The sequence below is a fragment of the Nicrophorus vespilloides genome, unplaced genomic scaffold (assembly GCF_001412225.1).
Source record: "Nicrophorus vespilloides isolate i.1.1-1 unplaced genomic scaffold, Nicve_v1.0, whole genome shotgun sequence".
Classification (NCBI taxonomy): domain Eukaryota; kingdom Metazoa; phylum Arthropoda; class Insecta; order Coleoptera; family Silphidae; genus Nicrophorus; species Nicrophorus vespilloides.
Window position 1 is genome coordinate 517,212 of NW_017100086.1, and position 25,416 is coordinate 542,627.

At 33.2% G+C, this 25,416-nt stretch overlaps 4 protein-coding genes across 7 annotated transcripts in view; 2 read left to right on the plus strand and 2 right to left on the minus strand.

Moving 5' to 3' along the window:
* Positions 1 to 1,419: 1,419 nt before the first annotated feature.
* Positions 1,420 to 5,946, minus strand: LOC108567192 (DC-STAMP domain-containing protein 2-like). Its single transcript, XM_017927522.1, has 10 exons — positions 5,537 to 5,946; positions 5,122 to 5,432; positions 4,803 to 5,063; positions 4,534 to 4,747; positions 4,118 to 4,271; positions 3,890 to 4,058; positions 3,669 to 3,833; positions 3,363 to 3,609; positions 3,086 to 3,307; positions 1,420 to 3,028 (listed from the first exon to the last, which is right to left on the minus strand). Exons 1-10 carry the CDS (start codon positions 5,944 to 5,946, stop codon positions 1,420 to 1,422), a joined length of 3,762 nt encoding a protein of 1,253 aa, XP_017783011.1.
* A 799-nt stretch (positions 5,947 to 6,745) lies between these two features.
* LOC108567253 (histidine decarboxylase) lies at positions 6,746 to 11,843 on the plus strand. The gene is made up of 12 exons (XM_017927611.1): positions 6,746 to 6,792; positions 7,661 to 7,823; positions 8,032 to 8,318; positions 8,750 to 8,872; positions 8,940 to 9,218; positions 9,693 to 9,922; positions 10,065 to 10,155; positions 10,215 to 10,313; positions 10,370 to 10,709; positions 10,886 to 11,056; positions 11,152 to 11,328; positions 11,388 to 11,843. Exons 2-12 carry the CDS (start codon positions 7,796 to 7,798, stop codon positions 11,534 to 11,536), a joined length of 1,974 nt encoding a protein of 657 aa, XP_017783100.1. The 5' UTR covers positions 6,746 to 6,792; positions 7,661 to 7,795; the 3' UTR covers positions 11,537 to 11,843.
* A 1,869-nt stretch (positions 11,844 to 13,712) lies between these two features.
* The window catches only part of LOC108567205 (calbindin-32), an 89,038-nt gene continuing 77,334 nt past the window's right edge, over positions 13,713 to 25,416 (minus strand). For 3 of the 4 annotated variants that reach the window (XM_017927538.1, XM_017927537.1, XM_017927539.1), the window contains 11 exons: positions 17,805 to 17,964; positions 17,520 to 17,605; positions 17,367 to 17,456; positions 17,226 to 17,312; positions 17,103 to 17,159; positions 16,558 to 16,641; positions 16,328 to 16,383; positions 16,223 to 16,268; positions 15,697 to 15,708; positions 14,989 to 15,117; positions 13,713 to 14,931 (listed from right to left, as the gene is read on the minus strand). In XM_017927538.1, the coding sequence (XP_017783027.1) occupies positions 14,782 to 14,931; positions 14,989 to 15,117; positions 15,697 to 15,708; positions 16,223 to 16,268; positions 16,328 to 16,383; positions 16,558 to 16,641; positions 17,103 to 17,159; positions 17,226 to 17,312; positions 17,367 to 17,456; positions 17,520 to 17,605; positions 17,805 to 17,958 (951 nt within the window). In that variant the 5' untranslated portion in view covers positions 17,959 to 17,964 and the 3' untranslated portion in view covers positions 13,713 to 14,781. The remainder of the gene's footprint in view (positions 14,932 to 14,988; positions 15,118 to 15,696; positions 15,709 to 16,222; positions 16,269 to 16,327; positions 16,384 to 16,557; positions 16,642 to 17,102; positions 17,160 to 17,225; positions 17,313 to 17,366; positions 17,457 to 17,519; positions 17,606 to 17,804; positions 17,965 to 25,416) is intronic. The other variant, XM_017927540.1, reaches the window with a different exon arrangement.
* On the plus strand, positions 20,178 to 21,419 carry LOC108567231 (general odorant-binding protein 99a-like). Its single transcript, XM_017927566.1, has 2 exons — positions 20,178 to 20,281; positions 21,030 to 21,419. The coding sequence occupies exons 1-2, from the start codon at positions 20,234 to 20,236 to the stop codon at positions 21,357 to 21,359; spliced, it is 378 nt and encodes a 125-aa protein (XP_017783055.1). The 5' UTR covers positions 20,178 to 20,233; the 3' UTR covers positions 21,360 to 21,419.

Here is a 25,416-nt window from a genome sequence, read left to right on the forward strand (position 1 = left end):
TTGCAATTATGATTGCAGCAGGTGTCGTGACTGTATGTTGTACTTTCGGTGGGTTCCTCATAAGGATATGATTTGTAGTGTTGTTGCTGCTGCTGTTGCTGCTGCTGTTGCTGCTGCTGTTGTTGTTGATGTTGATGATGTTGTTTGTTATAATTATAATTATGAGGGTTATACATCTGCTTGCCGTGTTCGATTTGCTGCTGTCCGGAATTTTTTCTATCCAAACTCTGTTTTTTTGATAAACTCCTCTCCCTTTGCAGCCTGTTCGGCGATTCTTGCTTTGCTGGTGGCGGTGGCGGTAATGGAATATCGTTTTTTGATTCTGACACTATCCTCGATTCCGATGGGTAGGGTTTGCTCGCTTCCTGAAGCGGAGCGCTTTTCGATGGATTCGCTGATTTATGCTCTAAGCAAGTGGGATTTCTGCAAGACACGTACGGATCGGACAATCTGTTCCGACAGAACTGTACTTTTGCCTGCCTCCTGGGACAGTTGTGCTGGTAGCAAGTATTAGCGTTGTTTCTAACAGCATCCAAACTCTTTTGCAATGGTTCGCAACAAGAGCGACAGCAACTTTTCATATTGTGCGGTACTGGGCAGTCAGTTAGATCTTGCTGGTCCTTCTCCGCCGGTTCCCTGGAATACCTTTGATAACCTCTCATGCCTTCCCCGTCCTCCGAACCAACACCACTCCTGCGCTTCAGTTCTTCTGCTACGGCGTCAGCAACTTGCTTTGAAAGTAGCTCCTCCAAATTTAAACCGGATATCACACCTGAACTCTGCCCAGATACTCGCCCTGAGCTCAAATTCTGTCCAGACGTGTTACCTCTGCTATCCCACAAATTCTGCACAACACTGTTTCCTGGTATCCTTGCAAAATCTTGATCTTCACCTGAACTCTTCTTGGCGTCCGCACCAGATGACCTCCGCTTATCCAAATGTGAGAAATCTTCTAGTGTGATATCGGAATCTGTGCTATCCAATGTTTCATCGTTTCTAATATTACTGAAGATCGAGAAAAAATTATGAACAGCTTTAGTTCCAAACGATTTATTCTGCACCTCTTCTTCCACCTCGTGTTCACTTCCAGTATCCGGTTCTTCAGCAGACTGCGTTGCGCCCATTTAGGTACCCCTATCCAAAATTACCCTTTTTATTATTTATTCCAAGGAAATCAACTTAAAATCATAACTAATTTACGTAATAATTTGTATCTTAGTTAATTCGAAAAGAGTAAAATAATGAAAATGAAACAAACAACACCGCGAACAGAAATTTATGCCAAATTCTGAAGTTTAATTTTTTGTTGGATCCGGAGCTCACTTAATATATTAGAAAAAAAAAACGTATTACGTCAGTTTAATTGTTAATTATATTTATGTTGAAAATGATTAGTCGATAGATACAATTGAATATCAACTAGGAATACAACTTTTTATTTTTTTTCCTAAATAGATTAATGAACTTTTTAATAGGATTCATTTTCATTGGCGGTGGCTCATAATAGCGAACGTAATCATATTTTAACTTTCTGTAATAATCTTTAATCCTCTGTCTATATAGTTCATCTTTAGTAGTCATTCGCCTTTGCCGTAGACCTTCCTCGAAGTAGTTGCTGGACGATGATGTAGCTATTGGTTCTAGGATTGGATCCACGCCAAAGTCGTAAGGATCTGTGATGTAAGTTGATGTGCTACTGGAAGTAGTTGCAGATTTTTCAGGATGAACAAATCTTACTTCCCTGTGGATATCCGAGTAGCTCTCTGGATATGTTGATGTTATGGGACTATCGCCAGGCTCTATACTTATTGGAGATATAGCCTGTTGAACTGTGAATGTAGGATTTCTCTTTGTTTTTAATATTGACGAGACTATAACGGAATTATCATCCTTTGGTGTTTTCAAATTTGTTTTCGGTGATAGGATTTCTGTAATGAAAGAACTACTTTCTCCGTTCCTCGACGAGTCGCTATCTATTCTATATGTAACAGAATTCTTAAAGTATTTACAGTTGCAATAGTGTCTTTTCGTGCAACAGCATGTTTTGACTGTTCCAGTGTTTTCATCCACTTGCAAGAATTCTAAATTTAAGTTAGGAACGTCTGGATGGTCACGTCCGAAATCAAGTTCGGAAAGACCATCATACGGATGTTTAACACCCTGCATTGGTATTTCTGGTCTTTTCCTGCTTAAAATTTGTTTTGTGATATTCGCATGAATTGCTTCACGAACATTCTCCAATTCCGTTATTAAACTGGTTTTTGAAATCAATTCTCTTGATGTTCTTCCAGTGGAAGACAAATTGCTGTTCGAACCGTATCTCCTTGGAGATAAAATAAAGGTGGTTTCTGTATGCGACGAAAGAGGTTGACGTACCGATGTTCCCTGCATTGTTGAATCTGTTGGGATTTCTTCCATTGCAATACTCTCTGTGGAAATTTTGGAGTTTGTTCGTTTAGCAAATAGATTTATCATTGTTAGATCATCCTGCGGATGAGAAGAAATTTCCTCCTGCACGAGCGAAGTTGTTGGTGTTGTAACGCTATTTTGGCTCGGAGAGGAATTTAATAAAGACAACTTTGATCCGTGGTCGTTCAATGTCGGACGTATCGAGGTGTTCAAGTGCTGCAGCGAACTCGGGCTTTTAAATTCAGTTATGTGACTAGATGACGAATCGAAATCAGTTGTTATATCAGTTGTATCGCCATGAAAATCGTCCATGGATGCCTGATTCGGAAGTCCTTGTTCTTCCAGATCTTTGAAGTGATCTCTTCTATAATCTCCCGACGGTTTTGTAATATCTTTGATGGTCTGATAAGTGTACGAGTAATCGGTTTCATTGCCACTTGATTCAGGCGGGGAACTGAAATAATCCAAATCTTTTTCAGTTTTTCTTATTAAAGCGCCTCGATCATCATCATAATCATCTTCATCGTTGTCATCGTGGAAATCCTCCTGCTTTCTCTTTATAAACTTCTTTTTTCTATCCACTTTCTTTCTTTGTTTTTCATCATCTTCTGAAGAATCTCTGTAAATATTTAAATTGAATGTAGCTTGTAAGCATATTGATAATAAGCACACTTACTTTTCTTCACTAATGTCAGATATATCTCCGTACTGTATCGGATCTAAACAGACGGTGCACAAATTCTGCAAGTCAGCAAAACATTGTTCACAGTAAATACCAGGACAATCCGGCGTTTGGCATTTGATCGGCTTCTTTCCAACTCCTTCTCTGAAAACCTCACCGCACAAAAGACAAGCTTCCTGTTTGCCTTCACCTAAAATCCACCGGCATATGCGGCACCTACGAAAAATTAAAGCAATTACAATTTGATTTGAAATATATTTGAATGAATCACTTTAAATTAGCCCTTAGATATTCCATACAAGTGATCTTCGTAATTCTCTTGTCGCCCTTTACTTTTCTACGTAACTGTCTTCTGGCAAACTTTAGAAATGATGATCTGGATCTCAAGATATTATTATAAAGCCAAATAGATCTCTCCCGAGCTCTTTGAGGATGATAAAAACACATAACAGAATGCCTAAAGCGAAGACCGTACGGTTCAAATAGCGCTAAAAACCAGCACAATACTAAAAGCGATGCTGAAATAATTTATTCATTGCATAAATAATTTTGTTGAATATTAATTGGAAATGGGTACCAATTTGTATATATCTATCATAATCCGGTGGAATTGGATCAGGAAGACATGGAATTGTATCGACTTCCAAATTTAATCCAATTGGCTGGAATGCTTTAACAATTCCTTTAAGCAATTTGGCGAGGAAACCCTCGCCCTGAATTTTCAACGTTGGAACATTAGGAGCTACAATAAGTAATAGAATCAATAATTTTGAAAGTTTTTAATGATTTCGCAAGAACCTTCAATCTTCGATTGAAATCTGCCGTAGTATCTGATCAAAGTCATGATCCAATAGAGAGAATAATCGGTTGCCATATGAGTCAATAGTTTCATGCTGGCCATGAGTAGAACCATAGTTGATTGGGAGAGTTGCGATTTCTCTTTGGTTATTAATCGGACGGAACTTGTCTGCATATATGAAAAACGAAATAATTGTTATTGTTATTTGAAAAATATGTTTAATAGACCGTTATATATTGCTGGCGCTCTCTGTGATTCAATGGCAGCACCGTTTCTAATCCCATCTGAGCGCGCCTCAAGTCGATTTTTCGAAAATCATCGGTAATGAATTTATTATCAAATCTTTCGTTGGTCAAAAACTTATGACGATAGTATATTACTCTGCAAGTTAGATCACCAATTAATCATTACTTTAATACATTCATTTTGCAATTAAAATAATCGACATTATAGATTTCTGAATACCAAAATTAGAAATCCGGAGGTAATTTCATCTAGGATAGAATTTGTTGTCCGAAAAACAAATTTTGTAGGATTTTTTGTTTCAAGTGATCCAGAAACCACCTATACTTGTATTTTACAAATTGGAATACATTGTGGAAAACTCGAGACGTCTGGAAAGTGTATATTAAAGTTAACTTACTTGAACACCATAAAAATGAAGAAAAGACTCGCGGCGCAGCTCATGAAATCGAAGATGCGAATCAAACCGGAAGTGCGTTGCTTTAGTTCAGTGACGATGCCGGTAGTAATGTCCGTCATCGACTTGGAATGATTAGATTCATAATGGAAAGAGTGGGAAAACTTGATGCGAACGTAAAACATTGTTCTTATATGACGAACAAATTGCTTTACTCCTGTGGGTTGGAAATATGCATTAAAATATAAAAAAAATCTTAAGAAGTTACGTGCTTAAGAGTATTGTACTGACGGTGTCCTTGATGAAATCGACAACCATACATACGTAGTCCAACAGTTTAACAATGTAACAGACGCTTTTCACTAAGTAAGTTATATTGCATAACCAGTTGAAAAGAGGTCCCAGCTTTGCGTTACAATCCGTGATGGCGTCTTCGAAAGCGCTCTTGCACCGTTGGTAAGGTGTGCCAATTTCCTTGTTGCAAAAGTTCATTATGTTTGCGATGAATTCGAATGCTGATTTAATGACTTTAACTGTTGGATAAAAAAAAGAATTGATTATTTATGATTTTTAGCAAAATGATCAAAATACTCAAGGACATGATGATCCTTTTTATAGTTAGCAGTATTTCTTTGATTTTAACCACTATTTCTTTTACGGTCTTCACAACTGCTTTTATCGCGTCGCGGATGGCATAGAAGGGTTTCTTGATAACTTCCAGGATTTGCCTCACCGCCGCTTTAAGTTGTTCCTGTCCGCAGGCCATCGATTCTCCTAGGATGCTCATGTTGTTCAAGGTATTTTTAGCGGGCCCTGTGATGGCAAGTATGAAGGCGTATGCCAGAAGGGCCTGTCTTCCCTTCTTCGAAAAGAACTGTGGCAACACGAGGAACACAATGCATCTGCGAAATTTAATTAGTTTCAAGTGCACGTCCTTCCCCCCTCATTTGAATACGATGATTGTTCTCCAGCTGCAGGAGTAATTATGGCTCTTTGTTTTTCTCACCGAACTTTGAAGCTGAAGGCCAGGCCGATCGTGAGAATGCTGCCGAAGATGGAGCACATGATCGTCGCAGTGGACAGCTTGAAATTCAGTTGCAGCACGAAGAACATGAAGAAGACGTAGGTTAGACAAAAACCGCCGAAGAAACCGGCCACGCTTTTCGCCGTGTAATTCTCGCAGGTGCCGTCGCGTCGCAGGTTGAAGCATCGTCGATAGAGGAAGGAGTGTTTTGGGAAGCTGCAGCATCTGGTGCACCGTCGTCTCAAATCGACCATTCGCCTTCTGTACTTTTGACCCAGAGTAAAGGCCGCCTCTTTGTCCTGGGCCTGATTCCACGCGCCATGCTTCTCTTGCAACAAATCCAACTTTTTTTTCTCTAGCCTTTTGGCCGTGCATATTAACTTTATGAACATATCGATTTCACAGATAAGATGCTTTATTTGACAACTTAAAACGATTTTTATTCAGGTTTCTATGGTGATTGCAATTAGATTTTTTTTCTCAATAGTTGCTCAAATGTATATTGTTTTTTTTTTCATGGCAATCATTAATTCACTACTACTTTGTAAATATTTATCTAATTTCATGGTTATTATTAAAATTGATTATTTAAATTGTATTCATTTATTACTATTTAGATTTACACATTTATTTACAGAATAATTGAATTACCGATGAGGTGTAACGTTTTTGAAAAAGATTTTCAAATTGTCGAGTTTTTATTTCTGGTCCTCAATTTGTTCCAGTTTCCAATTTACAATGTTTTTTGCAGATGATACCTCGATTTCTTTAAATCGCTACTTGCAATAACAAACAAACAAAACTATTACTATTGTAATAACTTTAATATTTCTTTGACCTTCATAAAATGTATGTACATTTTTCTTATCAACGAAAGAAAGTAAAACCTTCAATTCGTGCTTAATTTGCAGAACTAATAACACATTTGTTTTATTCAAATCTTTTACGCTCTTTCTTTCGACGATTTTTAATTATTTCCCCTTTTTTATGTATTAAAATTATGCCATTTGGACCGGTGGGCGTTGCTGTAATACGCAATACATAGTCGCTTACATAATGTACGTGTCTCTGGGATATATAGAAAAGTGGTGGAGGGATGGTCCACCCTATATAAAGGAAACTCGACGACACTTGTTGATCGCATTCGACTTTCGTGCGTTTTTCCGGTCGGCGAAGACGAAAATCATCAGCACAAAAGTGTCTTATTCTATATTTCTCTCAAGAGTAAAGTTCAGAAGGTAAGAAACTAAATCTATTAAGAGTAGTCATTATTATCATTTGAATTAGAACTTAAATCTGAACAATGTTTAAATCTATTAATTTTGATTTCTCATTTTGGGATTTTTTTGAAGCAAATAGGAAAATATTATTATATTTAAATTAAGTCTATTACTATTTATCCATTGTTTAATTAATAGTTCTAGTTTAGAAACATCAAGAAAATTATTATGAATCTATTGAGGTTTTTTTTAACAAACATTACAAACTTTTATTATTTTGAAAATAATTACTTTCTGCATATTATTGGATGTTTTTTACAACAAAACAAATCTAATTACATGATGAAACATTTAAATATATATTTTATCATTAAAAATTGATAATTATCTATGAAACGTAGTTTTGTGTTTCAAATTACTTACATAATTAATAATATTAAATAATGTATTATTATCTTATATTTAGTATTGTTTTTTTGTACAAGTTAAAAATATAATAATTATAATTGGATTTATGATTCAACATAAAAAAGTACATTGAAACAAAGGGCTATTGACTTAAATCGTTTTAAATAATATATATGTTTTAAATTTGAAATAATCTTCTGCATTAAATTACGCTATTCATATTGAATGTGATAAAGAAATTTGGATTATAATTTATGGAAAATTAATGACCACATGTAACCACTTAAACAGAAATGACCTTCGAATGCTATAAAAAATTATGTAGATTATTGTTTTGTGTGTATGATAATTTTGTAAGTTAAAGATTAATTGAATTAAAAAATAAATCGATGAATCCAGAAAGAGAAAGAAATGTCGAGGATTAAATGTTCTTCTTTCTTTTACACATGCTGTTTATTTTTTTTTTTTCGTTCCGTAGAATCAGATTAATTCCATAAAAGTGCGCTAAGACTTAAACGTATTGTCGCATTCAGCCGAAACGGAGCGACTTTAATAATTCGTCATTATTGGATAGTGACTGTCCGTGTCTGAAACTAAAAGTCTATTATACGAGATGGACGTCGACGAATACAGGATTAGGGGTGAGCTCATCTACATACATACACGTACGCTTTCTGTAACAATACAATTTCGTATCGCGCTACAATTTCCAATATACCGTTTTGTGATTTTGTAACAAATTTATTTATCGCTTTCCTCCTCCGCCCCCTTCAATAAAGTAGCTTTATTTGCGTCGGATTGGCACAATTGGATTCGGAATGGGTACTGTTATTTACATGTCGATTTCAGGGAAAGAAATGGTCGACTACATCGCCGATTATTTATCGGGGATCCGAGATAGGCGAGTATTTCCCGACAAGAAGCCCGGATTCATGCACGACATTCTTCCGGACAGTGCGCCGGTAGAAGGTGAAAGTTGGAAGGATATTTTTAAAGATGTCGAAGGTATCATCATGCCCGGTATCACCCACTGGCAGAGTCCTCATATGCATGCGTATTTTCCCGCGCTCAACAGTTATCCTTCACTTCTTGGAGACATGTTGGCCGATGCCATCAACTGTATTTGCTTCACCTGGGTAAGCATTCACAATTTTTGGTCAAAATCGCAATTTGCTTCAGCTACATAATTATTGATAAGAATTTTAAAAAATTAATTTGTATTTAGGAAATTATTACAAATACGATCACAATTTTATATTATTGGTGGATTCGCCAGGTATTTAAATACATTTTAACTAGAACTTCATCAAATTTCAATGTAAACTTGATATTTATAAATCTTATTTTATAATTATGCAGTGGAACCTCGTTTAACGACCATAATCCATTCCAGAATTTCCGGATATTCATAATTTCTATACCGAAATAAACAAATATTACTTGCTACAGCAAACACAAATTATTATCTGCTATAAACAATATCCTCGTTACTCGTTATGCGAAACGACGTTTGTTAAGCGAGTAACTTTTGTATAGTTTAATGTTATATATTTTTGATAATTTGAAGGCATCGAGTCCGGCTGGTACTGAATTAGAGACCATTGTGATGAATTGGTTAGGCAAGATGATTGGACTTCCAGACGAGTTTCTGCATACCAGGAAGGATTCAACTGGCGGTGGAGTGATACAAGTAAGAATCAGTGTTCAACTTTAAATTAAGTAACTAGTAATATACATTGCTTAATTCGTGTGCTAAGACGACGGCAAGTGAAGCAACGCTGATTTCTCTCTTGGCTGGAAGAACGCAAGCAATCAAGCAATATCAGAAACACTATCCGGACCTGGAGGATGCAGAGATCAACGCCCGTCTGGTGGGTTACTGTTCCGACCAAGCGCACTCCAGCGTTGAGAAGGCAGGAATCATAGGGCTGGTGAAGATTAGATACGTCCCGTCCGACGAGAACCTCTCTATGCGCGGTCCGAAGCTCCAGGAGACAATCAAGAAGGACCGAGAGATGGGCTTAATTCCGTTCTGGGTGAGCGCTAACAAATTGCGATGCAGGACGTTAATAATCCTGCTTCTACGTTGACAGATCTGTAAGGGCTATTAATTGAACCCAATGGGAAAAGACTGGAGGGGAAGGGAAAATGTTTTAAGGAGATTGGTCCAATTACTCATCTGTGGTGCAACGCAGATACCGCCGCAACTAATCCTTTATTTTTCCGATCCCCAGACGCAACAATACGCGGCTCATTTCACAAATTACTTCTGCAATCCCTCCGATCATTAGAGCGAAATCAAAATGAGCATATTCCTATTATCGGAGCCAATCTTTTCTCGAAGCATTCACTTCCTTTACTTTACTGTGTATAATATACTTCACATCACAATCAATTATATTTAAACATAACTTTTCCAGTTAATTTTTATTCCAATATATTTTTACAAAGTTTATTGAAACTGTTCTTGTAAATCTAAATTATTTCCTAAATGTTTGTTTTTGGTTTAGGTTTGTAATACTTTGGGAACAACAGGTTCGTGTGCTTTCGATAATTTAGAAGAAGTCGCACAGGTCTGCGACACTGAGAATCTGTGGTTGCACATAGATGCCGCCTATGCCGGAAGTGCTTTCATATGTCCGGAGTTTAGGGGTTGGTTGAAGGGCATCGAATATGCCGATTCGTTCGCATTCAATCCTTCCAAATGGCTTATGATTCATTTTGATTGCACTGCGATGTGGTAAGTAAAAATGACAACAATTCATTTACTAAAAGTATGTAAAACTATGTACTTCATTCTGAATACACTTTATATACAGAATTAATAGTTAGTTTGATTGGTATCAACATACTAATGGTTGTAATTGTTTTTTTTTGTTTAGGGTGAAAAATAGTAATGCGTTACATAGAACGTTCAACGTTGACCCACTATATTTGAAACACGACAATTCAGGCTTAGCTATCGACTACATGGTAAAATTGTTGAAACGAAACATTATTTTTTTCATATATGTAATTTATTCAAATTTTAGCATTGGCAAATTCCTCTTAGCAAACGTTTCAGAGCGCTGAAACTTTGGTTCGTCATCCGAAACTATGGGATTATGGGTTTGCAAAAGCACATTAGAGAAGTTAGTTTCATCAAAACTTTTAGTTGTAATGTATTAAAACAATTCGTTTATCGCAGGGTGTACGTTACGCCCAAAAATTCGAGGCTCTGGTTTTGGCCGATCCAAGATTCGAGATACCCGCTGCTAGACACCTTGGTCTTGTAGTGTTCCGTCTGAAAGGAGAGAACACATCGACGGAGAAGCTCCTGAAGAGGTTGAACTCACGTGGGAATCTTCATTGCGTACCGGCAGCGCTCAAAGATAAATACGTCATCAGATTTACAGTGACGTCCCAATACACTACCAACGAGGACATCATTAAGGACTGGAAGGAGATCAAATTTGTTGCCAACGAGATTCTGCAAGATGCCGAACAGCAGATGATAGCTCCGACTAGAGTGAAAGTACCTCTGAAAGGTAACGTGAAAGCAATCCAAACCGCATGATATTTTCAAAATAAATTATTTATTTCACCTGTTTTCTTAAATTTATACACGTTTTTTTCTTTTTATTTCCAACAAATGAAAATACAATTCCCTCAATTTCCAAAATCAAACAACTTCCTTCCTTGAACTGTTGACGTTCTTTTTTAGAAACGAAAGTGAAAAATGAAAATTTTGGAACCAGCTTGCTTCTGGCCAACTCGCCGATGTCGCCTAAAATCGTCAACGGCAGTTTTGCAGGCATCTACGATCAGGGCGAAGTCTTGGCTGAGTATTCCAAGAGTTTCGGCCAATTCAGACTAGCCGCACCTAGTAGTCCTTGTGAGTTCATTACAAAATATACACAACCATTTTTTGATACATACAAAGTAACAAAATGAATTAAATACTGAAATTACGATAACTCATGGTTTCAGACATGAGACGCAGGATTAAGGGAATCCTAATGTCCGGGAAACAGTTCTCGCTCGATTCGCATTTGGATATGTACCAAGGTATAGAACCTGACTCTTCGAAAAGACCGAACTCAGAACCGGAAAACTTAAAGTGCAAGCCTCTATTGGAAGATAACGACGAGGACGAATACAGTTCAAGTAAATACTATATGTTTATATGAATCTTGACTTTACTTGCAATATAACAATTCTTGCAGGTGAGGGAGAATCACCAAACAATGGTTTCTTGAATGTACCGATAAGAGTTGGCAAGCACAGAAGATCCAAATCCGTGGATCACCAAGCGCCGATAGCCGCGATTCAAGAGAAATGCGCCAAATGCGGTCACGATCTAATTGAATATTAAAATAATGTATGTCGTATATGAGAAATCTAGTCAAAAGTTTGTGTTTTTTCGGTGTCATGTAACTTATGTAAACTGCTGTGCGACGCAATAAAAGTATCTCTAATCATGTAAGCATATTTTCAGCTACTTTGGTTGCCTAACGTGGTAGTATCTATGTATGTAAGAATGCGCAATACGTTAATGCCAAATAGCCAAATAGCTTATATTAATCATCGATAATAAGTCTAGTTGTAGTTAAATAAAGTGTGTTGCAAATTATGTTGTATTTCTGTTGTCATAATGTTATCCTTATTATCAAAATATAAATAGCTGCAAAATTTTCGAGTCTTAAAAACGTTTTTTTAATCGTAAATTACAGGACATTGGTTATAGCACGTTAGAAAGTCTAAAAATTTGTCTTTAATTGTACTGCTCACTGACAATTCTGTCATGTATTTACCGAGTACATTGATAATTTGTGAAGACATAATTTGAGGGTTCATAACATATTTTTCAACTTTGAACGTAAATTACAGAACATTAAAAAGAGATATAAATATGACGGAAAAGACGTTAAAAAGCCTAAAAATTTGTATTTAATTGGAGTGATCATTGATAATTGTGTCATGATTTGTGAAGACATAATTCGTGGATTCATAACATATTTTTTCAATTTTGAACGTAAATTACAGAACATTAGAAAGAGATACAAATATGGCGGACGACACGTTAGAAAGCCAAAATATTTTTATTTATTTGTAGTTATCATTGATGATTATTGTCGTGTATAGTAATCGAGAAAATTTATGATTTGTGAAGACATAATTCGAGGATTCATAACATATTTTTTCAAATTTGAACGTAAATTGCAGAACATTAGAAAGAGATTCAAATGTGAGGTAAGACACGTTAAAAAGCCTAAATATTTGTATTTAATTGGAGTGGTCATTGATGATTGTGTCATGTATAGTAATCGAGAAAATTGATGATTTGTGAAGACATAATTCAAGGGTTCATAACATATTTTTTCAAATTTGAACGTAAATTACAGAACATTAGAAAGAGATACAAATGAGACGGAAGACACGTTAAAAAGCCTAAATATTTGTATTTAATTGTAGTAGTCATTGATGATTGTGTCGTGTATAGTAATCGAGAAAATTGATGATTTGTGAAGACATAATTCGAGGTTTCATAACATATTTTTTCAACTTTGAACGTAAATTACAGAACATTAGAAAGAGATACAAATGTGACGGAAGACACGTTAAAAAGCCAAAATATTTTTTATTTAATTGGAGTTATCATTGATGATGTGTCGTGTATAGTAATCAAGAAAATTGATGATTTGTGAAGACATAATTCGAGGTTTCATAACATATTTTTTCAACTTTGAACGTAAATTACAGAACATTAGAAAGAGATATAAATGTGACGGAAGACACGTTAAAAAGCTTAAATATTTATATTTAATTCGAGTGGTCATTGTTGATTGTGTCGTTTATAGTAATCGAGAAAATTAATGATTTTTGAAGTTGAAAAAACGAATCACATTAGAATATTTTTTTATTATTGAACATTCACATAGAGACAAATAAATACATCGATTAACATCAGTTCCATAATTTTTCTTTAATATACATTTATATATTATTTGAATCAATCTTTATATTATTAAACATCTTTTTAAATAGTAAGTACCATTACATTTGGCAACAATCGTTACAGTTATACAATATCAAATTTTTATTTTGTTAGTTTCAGAGAAATCGAACAGACATGCTTTGCAATTATTATTATTTTTTTGAAATCTTAATTATATTAATCCATCTATATGCTTAAAGTCGATTCCAAATAGATCTTTTATTGAACAAATTTACATAAACAAATAATTAGACAATGATAAAATAATTAGATAAATGTTATTAAATTCAAAACAGGAACATTGTAAATTGAATCAGATTAATTTGTTGAATGTTTTGTCGATTATAGAAAACTTTCCGTTATTTGTAAAAATCGGTTTAATTAATCTTAATAGTTGATTGTATCGTTGCAAGTAATTAAATCTTGAATTTCATTTAATAACATTTAATCATAAATTTTAATAAATTAATTAACAATAATTTAAATAAATATATTATAGTTAAAATACAATCAATTAAAAAAATATACATATAATATATACAAAAAATAGGTTAGGAATTAGTAAAGATGTTTAGTACTTGAAGTAAAAGGGAATAAGTGATGGGGGATATGCAAATTGGACGTTTATGTAGGAAACAAAGTGCGATTACTTCATCGTTTTCATTGTATTTCATTTGATCTAAATTCCTCGTATAAATCAGTTTCGAATCGTAAAGAATTACGTATAATTTACATAGAATTTGTATCATGAAAGACAACAACTTAAACTAAAGAAAATTTGGCATTTTATATATGTATATAATATATATTATTATTTTCATCTTCTTTCTTCATAATTATGGAGCATCATAGATTCGAGATGTTGATCATTCTTGTTGTTTAGCGAACATTTCCAGTTTGATGATTAAAATTAAAAAGAAAATTCATCGCAGGAAATAGTTACTAAGGCCATCATCTTTTGTTCTGTTCAAATCTTTAATTCTTACTAACTATTTCTTGATATGCTTCGTGTTTTTTTTTGTTTTTGAATGTCATGATAAGCTCGAAGAGATATGGGATTGTGCTGCAAACGTTGTGTGATAGGAGAGAAACTGAAGCGACACCAAAATCAGGATAACCAGTAACAACAACACCGATAAGCCTGTAAAGAGTTATTATATAATAGTATTACGTTTGAATATAGTTAAACGTTATTGAAAGAGCCACGAGAAAGCCGTAAGATTGTTGATAATACTGAATACATTCCATTATTCTACGTTGATATGCTCTAGAAGATTTCTCTCTCACTCTAATTATCCGTTATTAATATATTTTCAAAGAGTTATTATTATTTTTATAAATTCACATTTAAAATTTGGACTGATGCTTTAACAACAGACTTATTAGTAAAGTCTTGTTATTTTGGTGTTTAAGACTCGATTCAAAAAGCACACTAATTCGCTCAAATTTCATTGAAGGACGACAGAGGAGTTATTGTGCAGTTTCTGTTTGTTTTTTTTTTCTAAATTGGCAATAATGACGAAAAATTATGGTGGGATTCTGGATGGGATCAGTTTTTGTTGTTGTTATTTTTTTTTGGTGTTGGTTGAGCTGTTTTTTGTTTTGTTGAGATTTTCATTTTTTTAAGCGGAAGTTTCTTCCTCTTGGTTGTGCTTGGCTATGGCAAGCAGGATCATCGTCAACTCTTTGCGATTGATTTTTCCATCCTGGTTGTAGTCAACTCCGCGCAGGATCGTCTCCTCGAAGTCCAGCAGATCTTGGGCGTCGTAATCCTGGAAATTCAACCAAAAAAAACGTAATCGTAATTTCAACAGAGAAATTCTACAAACCTTCTTGACAAGCTCCAATAAGTCCTTCAAGAAACCGCGCAGCTCCTCATTCTCTATCGTACCGTTGTTATCTCTGTCGTACAGAGAAAATACACGTTCGATGTCATCTTTAGTCAATTTTGTTGCGCCCTACAATTACACCACTAATTAATCAAACAGACCTTTCATTATTTCATATAGAAAAGTTGCACATTCATTTTCAGTTTTCCTTCACAAAACTGTAGTAAATATAATTTATTTGGCAATTAGCGTTACCATCAGTATGATGGAAAAGTTGATACCTTTGATCAGTGCGGATTCGCTGTAATACGGTTTGGAAATTTAATTTTTTTTAAGATCTCGATTAGTCCGGTTATAAACACTTAACTTTATTTTGATAAAAATGATGTATGCAACTTTTCTAGGATATTTGTACAATATAGGAAAATGATTAACATTAAAAAAGAACAAAGTTTAACATGTACAATGAATTAAAATTTAATTAATTTAGGGTATATTTTATATGTTAAGATTTTTTTACTTAAATGGTTATTGAAAACCACTTATCTTTGTATATGCTTATATGTCATATATAGAAGAAACTAGAGATGCAAAGAAAATGAACATGCTCATCTAATCTACGGTCGAAGAAGAAGTGTAAACATTAGTGATCGTGCAATGATGAGAGTACAAGAACAAAAAAAATATAGTTTAAGTTAGTCTACTTACTTCTATTCCTTCCTAGTTAAAGATTAACGACAAAGACAAGACAGATAAAGCCGTGCAGAAGAAGAAGAAAGAAAGAAAGAAAGATACGTAAAAAAATATCCAACATAATTTAATTGTCGAAATTATTATTAAGTTTATTTTAAATTTAGTTTATATTTTTTTCTTATTTTTTGTTTGTTTTTGTTCGCTAATTAAGTAGGAAATATTCAAAATTACAATATACGGTGCACGAGGAAGACGTATTTTTTCATTATACTAGTGCTGTAGAAGTCGTGAAGAAGAAAAGAAATCAACATTAGTACGTGTTTCTGGTTCAAAAAGTAGAAGAAAACCAAAGACGGTGGTGTTTTTTTTATATTTTTAATAGGAGAAGTAGATCTATTCAATCTAGAAAGTTATCAAATTACGCAAACATCAAGTGTATAGAAATATTTTGGTTTGTGTAAAAGTAATTTATAGATGTTTGCATAACTTGATTTTGTTTCTTTGTATTTCTGTTGCAAATATACAAACTTAGTGGACTTACTTTGAAAACTTGACGGCACAGGAAGTTCTCGCGAACCGGAAGTAGCCTGAAATTTAATATGTTCTTTTTAATATAATTTATTAGAATGAATTGTTGCAAACTGACTTTGCCATTTCGGAAAGTTGCAGTCTTCCATCTTTGTTGGAATCGAAGACCTGAAGCTGCAAAATAATTAATATTTATCATAAGTAAAGTATGCATGTTTATACTAATGATTAAATAATATAATTAAAGTAACATCGTTACTTGAAAAGGTTAAACACAAAGTTTTGTTAAAAATAAATAGTGAGATCTGAAGAGATACAGTTTCATGGAGAATGACAGTTTTCCGTTACCATAGTGTCAGTGTACTCGATGAGTTTATCCTCGGAAACATCGTTGATCTTCTTAGCTTCCTTGAGTAAATCCCTCAAAAAGTTCTGAAAAATATTGAATTATTAATTACGTATACAGAATATTAAATTTGTAATAATCTACAGCGTTCATAATTTATAAAACTTTGGGAAAAGTTGACCAACAAGACAAGTAATTAATTTTATTAAATGCGTTGTAAATTAAATTTTATTGCTGTATACAATAAAAGTTACTTTACAAATGTGTAAATTGTAACAATGCTATGCGCTAAAATCTTTGCGAAAAGTTTGAAATCAAATTATGTAACTCGTGAATTTTTAATTTGCGTCTTTTCGTTTCCGCGTAGAAGTTAATTAATTTAAAACAAAGAAACTTCTAATAAAATTTTAATGGTAATCTGAAATATTCAAAGTGTTTTCAGCGTTGAGTGAAAATGGAACAAGATTAATTTTCTTTTGAAGAAATTTCCTTTGATGATTTATTAAATAAAAATTATTATAATGGTTTATTTTTGTTGAATATTTACCTTCAATTCATCAGCTTCGATGTAACCGCTGCCATCAGTATCGTATTCCCTCCAAATCTGAAATAATCAAGTTTATTAATTATCATCTATAGATTTTTTTTAGTCTTTTTTTTCTGTAAAAACCTTCATGAACTCGACGCTGGATTCGAGCGGATTATCGAATCTGAAGAGCAAGAGGAAGTTCTCCTCCATGGGGAGCAGCTGGGCCAACTGATTGAACAAGGCAAAACATTAGAGTGTAATTGAAATTTGCGGCGACAATACCTCTCTGATATCGATTTTGCCGTCCTGGTTGTCGTCGTAGGCTTCCATGAAGCAAGCCTTCAGTTCGACCAACATCTCGTCGGATACAGCCTGGCAAACAAGAAACAATAAAGTTGAAGTTTCGGTGGATCTGTCAGCAATTTACGAACTTACCTCTGGAGATATGTCGGTGACGTTCGCGCTCGACACAAACTCCCTAAGGAATCCGTCGAGTTCCGTGCCTTCAATATAACCATTACCTAGAAAATGTCAGTAATTAGATATTTGTTAATAGAATGTGAAGAAATACAAGAAAACAAAATATAACAAAATTGTTTTTAAATCTTTAAATTTGCTCAATATTTGCAAAAATGAATATTTCTGAAAATTCCACAGAGATATAAAATTTGAACAGCAAAAGAAATCCAAGAAAATGTATGTTTCGTTTTTCCAGCTTACCGTCCTTGTCGTAGTGGCTCCAGACTTCCATGAATTGATTGGCGGAAAGCTTCTTCAGCTCACGGGAATCCGGATCACGGTATTGCCTCATGAAATTCGTAGCTTTCTCCAGATTCAGACGTTTGTTCATCTGTTGTTCGGACGCGGCGCTCATTTTGTTCTGTAAAGTTAAAGAAAGCAAGGATAAGACATCGTAAATTCAAACGGAAAGGTGGTTAATAAATGTCGGAAGATGGTGCAATTTGCTGAAAACCAGAAGCGCAATAACAGGAAGAGCGCGCGGTCACTTTGCTTCATGAAACATAAACGCAGTCAGCAATTTATTATATCGCCCGTTCTCTCGTCGTCGGACAGGCTTTATCCAAGCGTCGGTTCCCTTCATCTATATTAGAGAAAACGGGCAACAAATTGCCTCACACACCACAGCCTTTAGACAATACCATCAGGAAGCGAAATTGATATCACGTAATATATCACGTTAAAATAAGGAAAATGAATTCCGACATTTCTGATCTTACTTTATTAAACTTTTCTCTGCTTCCTATGAGTGATGGGTTTTTCTCTTTTGGTTTATTTTTTTTTTTTTGGTGTGTAGATAAATCCTTCAGTATTAATAATATTTCGGTTCAGGAAAATGAATTATGGATTTTACGGTTGAATGCAGCAGCGTCTGCTTCCTGCGGTCATAGAACATGAATAATGTAGTCCAATTAAATCGGCGATTCCCCGACGGAGAATTTTACACTGAATATTATACGCTTCGCAAATCCCTTCGACAAAGTTTAATCTCGATGATGGATCTCCGGGATAACGTGCCCTTCATTTTAAGAAGCTAACAGCGACGCCCAAAAGGAAACAAAACCACGTGGTCTCTCGTTTGAGAAGCATCCCCTGCTTAGATCCATGTTTTATGAGCTTAGTTCCCCCATCGAGAATCAGCAGCAGCGAATAATACAACAGCAAACAAAATGAAAGACAGCATAAGCTTTACTTCCATAAATATTTCAGCTTCATGCTTCATTACAAGATTACAAGTGCTTTATGTGCGATGATAATGTAATTTATGATTTGATAATCCTCTAGCCCAGTGTTTCTCAATCAAAATTGGGTTTAATGGGTCTCGAAATGACAGCTGTCATCTTGTGTCAAACCGATGAAATACTCTTAGCAATTGAGTCGTTGTTTAACTACAAACAAATGACAAATGATGCGAAATGACAGCTGTCACTTTGTGTCAAAGTGAGGAACTGATGAAATACTTTCAGCAATTAGGTCGCAGTACAAATGCAAGTAAATATGTTGGATTACGCAGCCAATAGGTTAAGAAACGCTGCATCTAAGAGAATATATCTCATAGCCACAAATATTTTTTCAAATTTTTTTGTATTGATATATTTCCTTTATATTTATATCTATAGATGTTTAAAATAAAAAAGGTAAAATAAATAATTGCAAGTTTCCATACGTTTTTTAGCAGATATTTGTTGATCTCTGCAAACAGCCTTATCTCGCATAGTGCGGTTTCCAGCTATGCGATTAAAAATTTCAAAACAAACTTTTAAAATTTTATTTGGGACAAATATAAATACATTCTAAAAAATTGGCACACAAGTACTAAAATGATCGTTTTTTTTATGAAGTTTTAATGTACTCGAATAGTCCGGTTTATAAACAGTTCGGGATAATGCTGGGACCAATGACAACACTACATATTTGAATCTAAAACACTTATTTTTGTGAAGTATTAAGTTCTGTAATTATGCAACCAAAGTAGCTGATCAACCAATTAACTTAAGTACATACAGTTACGTATGAGATAAATTTAACGTGAATTTTATATTTTTAATAAATTTAATTCAACATGCTTCAATTATGAAAAACTAATTTAATTAAAATTCGATATTAATCGATTTTAAATAATTCAGCACAATCCAGTTGAAATTGTTTCCCATATTATTACGTTTAATTTATAACAGTAGTTATATAATTTAAAATATTCACGAATACGAGCGAGGTTTCAGGTATTTGTATAATTCATAATAATTATAATTGTTTTGTGCATAAATAAAATATACTAAATAATGTCAATGTAGTTACAATAATTTAAAATTATTCAATTGAAAAATTCTCTTCTAAATATATGTTTTTCTTTTATTTCTGATTGCCTAAAGTATGGAAAATTAGAGGACTGCGTAGAGGTGATTGTCGTCAATTAATCCTGGGTGCTAATCATTCATTTTGCGGACGGAAAAGACCACTTAAGAATTTTAAATAATTCAATTTCTTAATAACCAGATGACCTCAAGCCTTATGTATAAAAGCAACCGTCCGACGAGCATTTCAAACACAAGCATTTCATTATCACCAGATAATTTCAGATAGAAATTAAAAAAAAAAAAACATAACAGTTGCATCAGTCATCGAGTAATATGAAGCAAGCCGTGTACATTCTTCTTTTTGTTTTCTTTGTTTGCGAGGTAAGAAGTTTTGTTATTAAAATATAATTTTAAATCAAAACAAAAATTAACTAATTTTCTTCAAGATTATTGCATTTTGATATTTTAGTTTTTAATTAATTTAAATTTCGGTTATTCATAATTACATTATTATAATTTCGATCGATGAAAAAGACATGGAAATTACGTTTTATCAGAGAAAGTTAGACGAATCAAGGTTTTGAACTCATTTCCAAGGATATAGAGGAAAATCGATGAAACGTATTGATGGGTTTCATATATAGTAGCTGATTTGTATCTCATCAATTAAGCGACGTTATTATATAACGTATAGCAAATTCTAAACTCACCACTTTATTGAAAACTATCTATTTTAATAACGTCAACTTTTTACATAGTTTTAGTAACTAATTTTAGGAATTTGCTTAATAATACTATGATTATTAAGTTTTCTTGTTTAATCTGCAAAGTTTAGCAACAAAGATATAGAAAATATATTATTTAATTTGGTTGCTTTATGTAGTTTTTGAAATGATTTATGAAAATTACAAGGTATAATTATAAGTATTTCATCTTATATTTTTTATGAATGTTTTTGGTATTATATTATTTTTAATGTAAGTATGTATTCAGAGTGTTATTTGGTTTATAGAATATGAATTTTGGTTTTAAGAATATCTGCTTTAATAAGTGAAAGATGAGAAATGTATGTAATATAAAGAAATCATAGATGTTTAAGGATTTATTGAGTGAATGTTTATTGTTATAGGTTTTTGCGATCGATGGAAACGTTAATAAACAAGAATGTATAAGAGAAGCGTCCGTGAATCCGGCTTTAGTGGAGAAGGCCTATAACGGTCAGGTGTCGAACGTTAGGCAACTCCAATGCTATTTCAAGTGCTATTACGAGAATGCTGGGTACATGGATGCCGAGGGACACATCCAGCCAGAGAAACTAAAGGCGAACATTCCGACCGGCGTGAATAAAGTTATGGCCAACAAAGCCATAGACTTGTGCAAGGACAGAAAGGGCAAGGATTCCTGCGAGACGGCCTACGTTGTACAGAAATGTCTCCTCGACAACTCCATACAGTTTTGAGATTACATATTGATTGATTGATTCTTTTGAATATTTAAAATTACCATTAATTGTAAATTAATACTTAATAAAACATATTATGTAATCCATGACTTGAATTGAAATTGAATGAATTGATATATTATTTTCCAGGAATAATTATTAAATGAAAAACATGCTGTTATGCTTACTGCATATTTGTTTACGTAAACATATTTTGCTCTAGAGATTTCATTTGCATCGGTAAATAGAAAGTTGATCGGAAATTGAAGAGTTTTCCACTTTTCCTGAATCCAATTGGCAATCGTCCTGTAAACTCGACGATCAATGCAATCGCTTCGAAATATCAGCAAGTCATTATCACCTTTTTTTCTAAAATATATTTATATGATTCTTTATCATTTTAAGAAAACAATTTAAATCATAATAATTGCACTAATTAAAAAAAACTCACTACAAACTAATAGTAACAAAATTTATTTAAACAACCATAAAATTACGTATAAAGGTGTTTCTTGTTTATAAATTTATTATTTGGAGTCAATCCACGAATTACATAATAAGAATGTTTTTTGATCTTGCCTTTTAGTACCATTTTTTTTCCATATAAATGCGTGCTGTGAATTATATTTGAATACAAAATGATGACTGTTTGTGGTTTATGTGGATTATGGCTTGAACAGAAAATCACCTATTCATAAAAGTAAACTGAATTTCGCATTCACTATTGGTCGATCAATATATGCAAATCGGGATTTTACTTTCAAATCACTATATCTATGTATGTATGATTATGTTCAATGAATTATTGAAAATGTACGTACTTCGCAAAACAAATATTCGGAAAAAATACATTTAGTGATAAATACAAGACTTTTTGGTTTTATTAATAAAATTAAAGTACTTAATATAAAATGAAAAGATAAACAGATCATAATTTTGAGCTATTTTTTTAAGAAAAGTTCTGTTTTTTTTATTACTGTAATTAAGATATTTACAGTAATTGTTGTTTTGATACTTACTCTATAAACTGCATGAATTCTCAATGTATCATGAAAGAACTCATAACAACGTTTTAAATAAAAATATATTGTTTGAATTATCGAAAATAAGTGATAAATTGCAATAGAAAATAAGAAATAGGGAAATGTCAAAAGAAAAAAAAATCTGATAGACGGTTAAATAAGTTACCATCGTACGTCGAATTTACAGGATGATTGGCAATTCACAGCAATTTCCTCCTTGAAAAGTGGAAAACTCTCCAATTTCCGATTGTCTCTCCATTTCCCATTGCACATCAAATCCCCAACGAAATACAGGTAATAAGAAACAAGTCTCTATTTGTAAGGATATGAAAATGCATATTTATTTTGTATATACTTCGAAAGAAACATTAAATACTATAGATCAGTATTTTTCAATTTATGCGGTAAAATTTTAATGAAATATTAGAAATATTCAAATTTACAAATTTGATAATTGGGTCGATGTACAACAATAAACAATGTCAAAGCGAGAAACTTGTAAAAACTCTTAACAAATGGGTTAACGTACAACTACAAATAAATATGTTGGGTCATGAAATGACAGCTGTCGCCTTGCGTCAAAGCGAGATACAGATAAAATACTCTTAGCAAATTGGATAGCAGAACAACTGCATACAAATATGTTAGGTCGTGAAATGACAGCTGTCACCTCCTGTCAATGCGAGGAACTGGTAAAATACTAACAAATATATTTAGTAGTATTACAATGTAAAACAATAAACAATGTCAAAGCGAGAAACTGGTGAAAAACTATTAACAAATGGGTTAACGTACAACTACAAATAAATGTGTTGGGTCATGAAATGACAGCTGTCGCCTTGCGTCAAAGCGAGATACAGATGAAATACTCTTAGCAAATTGGATCGTAGAACAACTACATACAAATATCTTAGGTCGTGAAATGACAGCTGTCACCTTGTGTCAATGCTAGGGGTAACTGGTAAAATACCAACAAATATAAGAATGTTGAGAAACGATGATCTATATTATAATTTATATAGTAAACTGCAATTAGTATTATTACTAAAGGATGAAATTAAATATTGTGGATAAGAAAATATAAATTATTTTTTCATAAGTTAAATAAGAATTTATATTTTCTGGTGTTCAAGCGAAAGAAATATATGGACTACTGTAAAACTGCTATCACTTATTTAATTGAACTCGAAACGTGTCCTATCTCTTTTTTTATTCGCTTATTTTTATTTACTTTTTTTTTTGGTACATAGTTATTTATTGCGGTCGTAATTTAATGTTACTGGCTTGGAAGGAAGCTATCGATCGCTGCTGGAACGCTCTGCCGGCCGTTATAAAATTTTACTACTCTGTTAGGAAATTTATAGAGATATAAATTGGCTTTTGCTGTGGAATCCCACCCTTCCATCTCTTCGGCAATTTTGAACGTTTCGTTTAAATTATTATTTTTTTGGTGCTTGCGTTGCATAATTTCCTAGAAGTTATCTCGTAGCTTGAAATAAAAAAAAATATAATAAGTTGATTTCGTTTAATTGAAATAGTTGAATTAAGTAACAGTTGTAAATGATTTATTTTTTCTTTCTATTAACCTTTATTTATAATTATATATATTCTCTATTAATATTTTAGTAATAGTAATGAATCGGTAACCTTTTAGGTGGCAAGGAGTCATTTTTAAGATATTTACTTTCAACGCAATATAACAGAAGTGGCCAGACTTTTTGCAGCAAGAGTCACACCTAAACTTTTTGGTATAATAATTTAAAAAAATCACAATCATAATATAAAATATATATAATATTTTTGTTTTGTTGTGCCTCAACTAGCCACAACAAGACTCTTGAAGAGTCGCATGCGGCTCGCGAGCCTCAGTTTGGCCAGCCCTGCTATATAAACTAGCTTGTGCAGAGTGAAAATGTCTGGCTAAATGAGCGACAAGTTCACATATACGCCACCACTTAACAATTACCATTCTCTGTATTGCATATTTACACAAATAAAAGTCTTTTAAATCGATTTTTTTAAATCGTGTGGAAATGGGAGCCGCAATTTCTCATCAAAAGAGCCGCATGCGATCAATGTTATAGTATATGCACAATAGCGGTGGCAATCGCAAGCTCGACAACCGAAAAACCGTCAATCAAATTCCCGACGTTCGGAATCCCGACTATATCAAAATCCCGACTATATTAAAATCCCGACTGTATCAAAATCCCAACTATATCGAAACTGTCTACAATACCATTTTTAAATTATTCTGGAGCGTAGTGACTTTTAAATTGTTATTAATAATAAATAATAATAAATACAACTAGTTTATTATTAATTGTATAATTTCATAATGTTACGGTTTATTATGAATAATTCAACAAAATCAAATAAATTGATAATAATTTATTGGTATTAATAATAAAAATGTAGCACAAGGTGACAACGTTCCGAAATAATTTAAAAATGTTATTGTACAAATTCTTGATATAGTCGGAATTTTGATACAGTCGGGATTTTGATATAATCGGTATTATGTTTGTTGGGATTATGGTTGTCGAGATTCTGATACAGTCGGGATTATGGTTATCAAAATATTGATTAGTCGGGATTTCAATACAGTCGGGATTTCGAACGTCGGGATTTCGATAGACCGTATTTCTGTTGTCGGACTTGCGATATAGACCCGCACACTAGATAATCTGAAGATAAATTTTATTTTTTAATGAATTTAAGTGTACAGTTTCTTTATTTCTCCTTTTCGTTCTCATCATTTCTTCACACTTTAAAAGTTGCCTTTTTTAATATATCAATTAGTATTAGGTTAAATCATTCGACTAAGAGTAGTTGGTTCAATGATTTTTCAGCTTTACTCTTTCATTAAGCTTTAGATATATCGATTAAATTATTCAAAATTCCCAATATACGTTGCTGCCCTTACATACAATCGCCCACCTTCGATTACGTAATTATCTGGCATTATTGTGTTCATTGTTATAAAATCAATATAGATAATGCAACTCGAACAATAGCTCTTTGTATAAATTTAATTAAATTATAGTCTATAG

Bases quoted from the DNA above. Each gene is read 5' to 3' on its own strand.
- LOC108567192 (XM_017927522.1), bottom strand. From the start codon at position 5,946: ATGTTCATAAAGTTAATATGCACGGCCAAAAGGCTAGAGAAAAAAAAG. The intron at 4,272-4,533 runs GTAAGTTAACTT...TCTAACTTGCAG, and splicing joins TTCATTTTTATGGTGTTCAA to AGTAATATACTATCGTCATA. The intron at 3,834-3,889 runs GTTCTTGCGAAA...TACTTATTGTAG, and splicing joins ATTTCAATCGAAGATTGAAG to CTCCTAATGTTCCAACGTTG.
- LOC108567253 (XM_017927611.1), top strand. From the start codon at position 7,796: ATGGACGTCGACGAATACAGGATTAGGG. The intron at 9,923-10,064 runs GTAAGTAAAAAT...TTTTTTGTTTAG, and splicing joins TTTGATTGCACTGCGATGTG to GGTGAAAAATAGTAATGCGT. The intron at 11,329-11,387 runs GTAAATACTATA...CAATTCTTGCAG, and splicing joins CGAGGACGAATACAGTTCAA to GTGAGGGAGAATCACCAAAC.
- LOC108567231 (XM_017927566.1), top strand. From the start codon at position 20,234: ATGAAGCAAGCCGTGTACATTCTTCTTTTTGTTTTCTTTGTTTGCGAG. The intron at 20,282-21,029 runs GTAAGAAGTTTT...TTATTGTTATAG, and splicing joins TTGTTTTCTTTGTTTGCGAG to GTTTTTGCGATCGATGGAAA.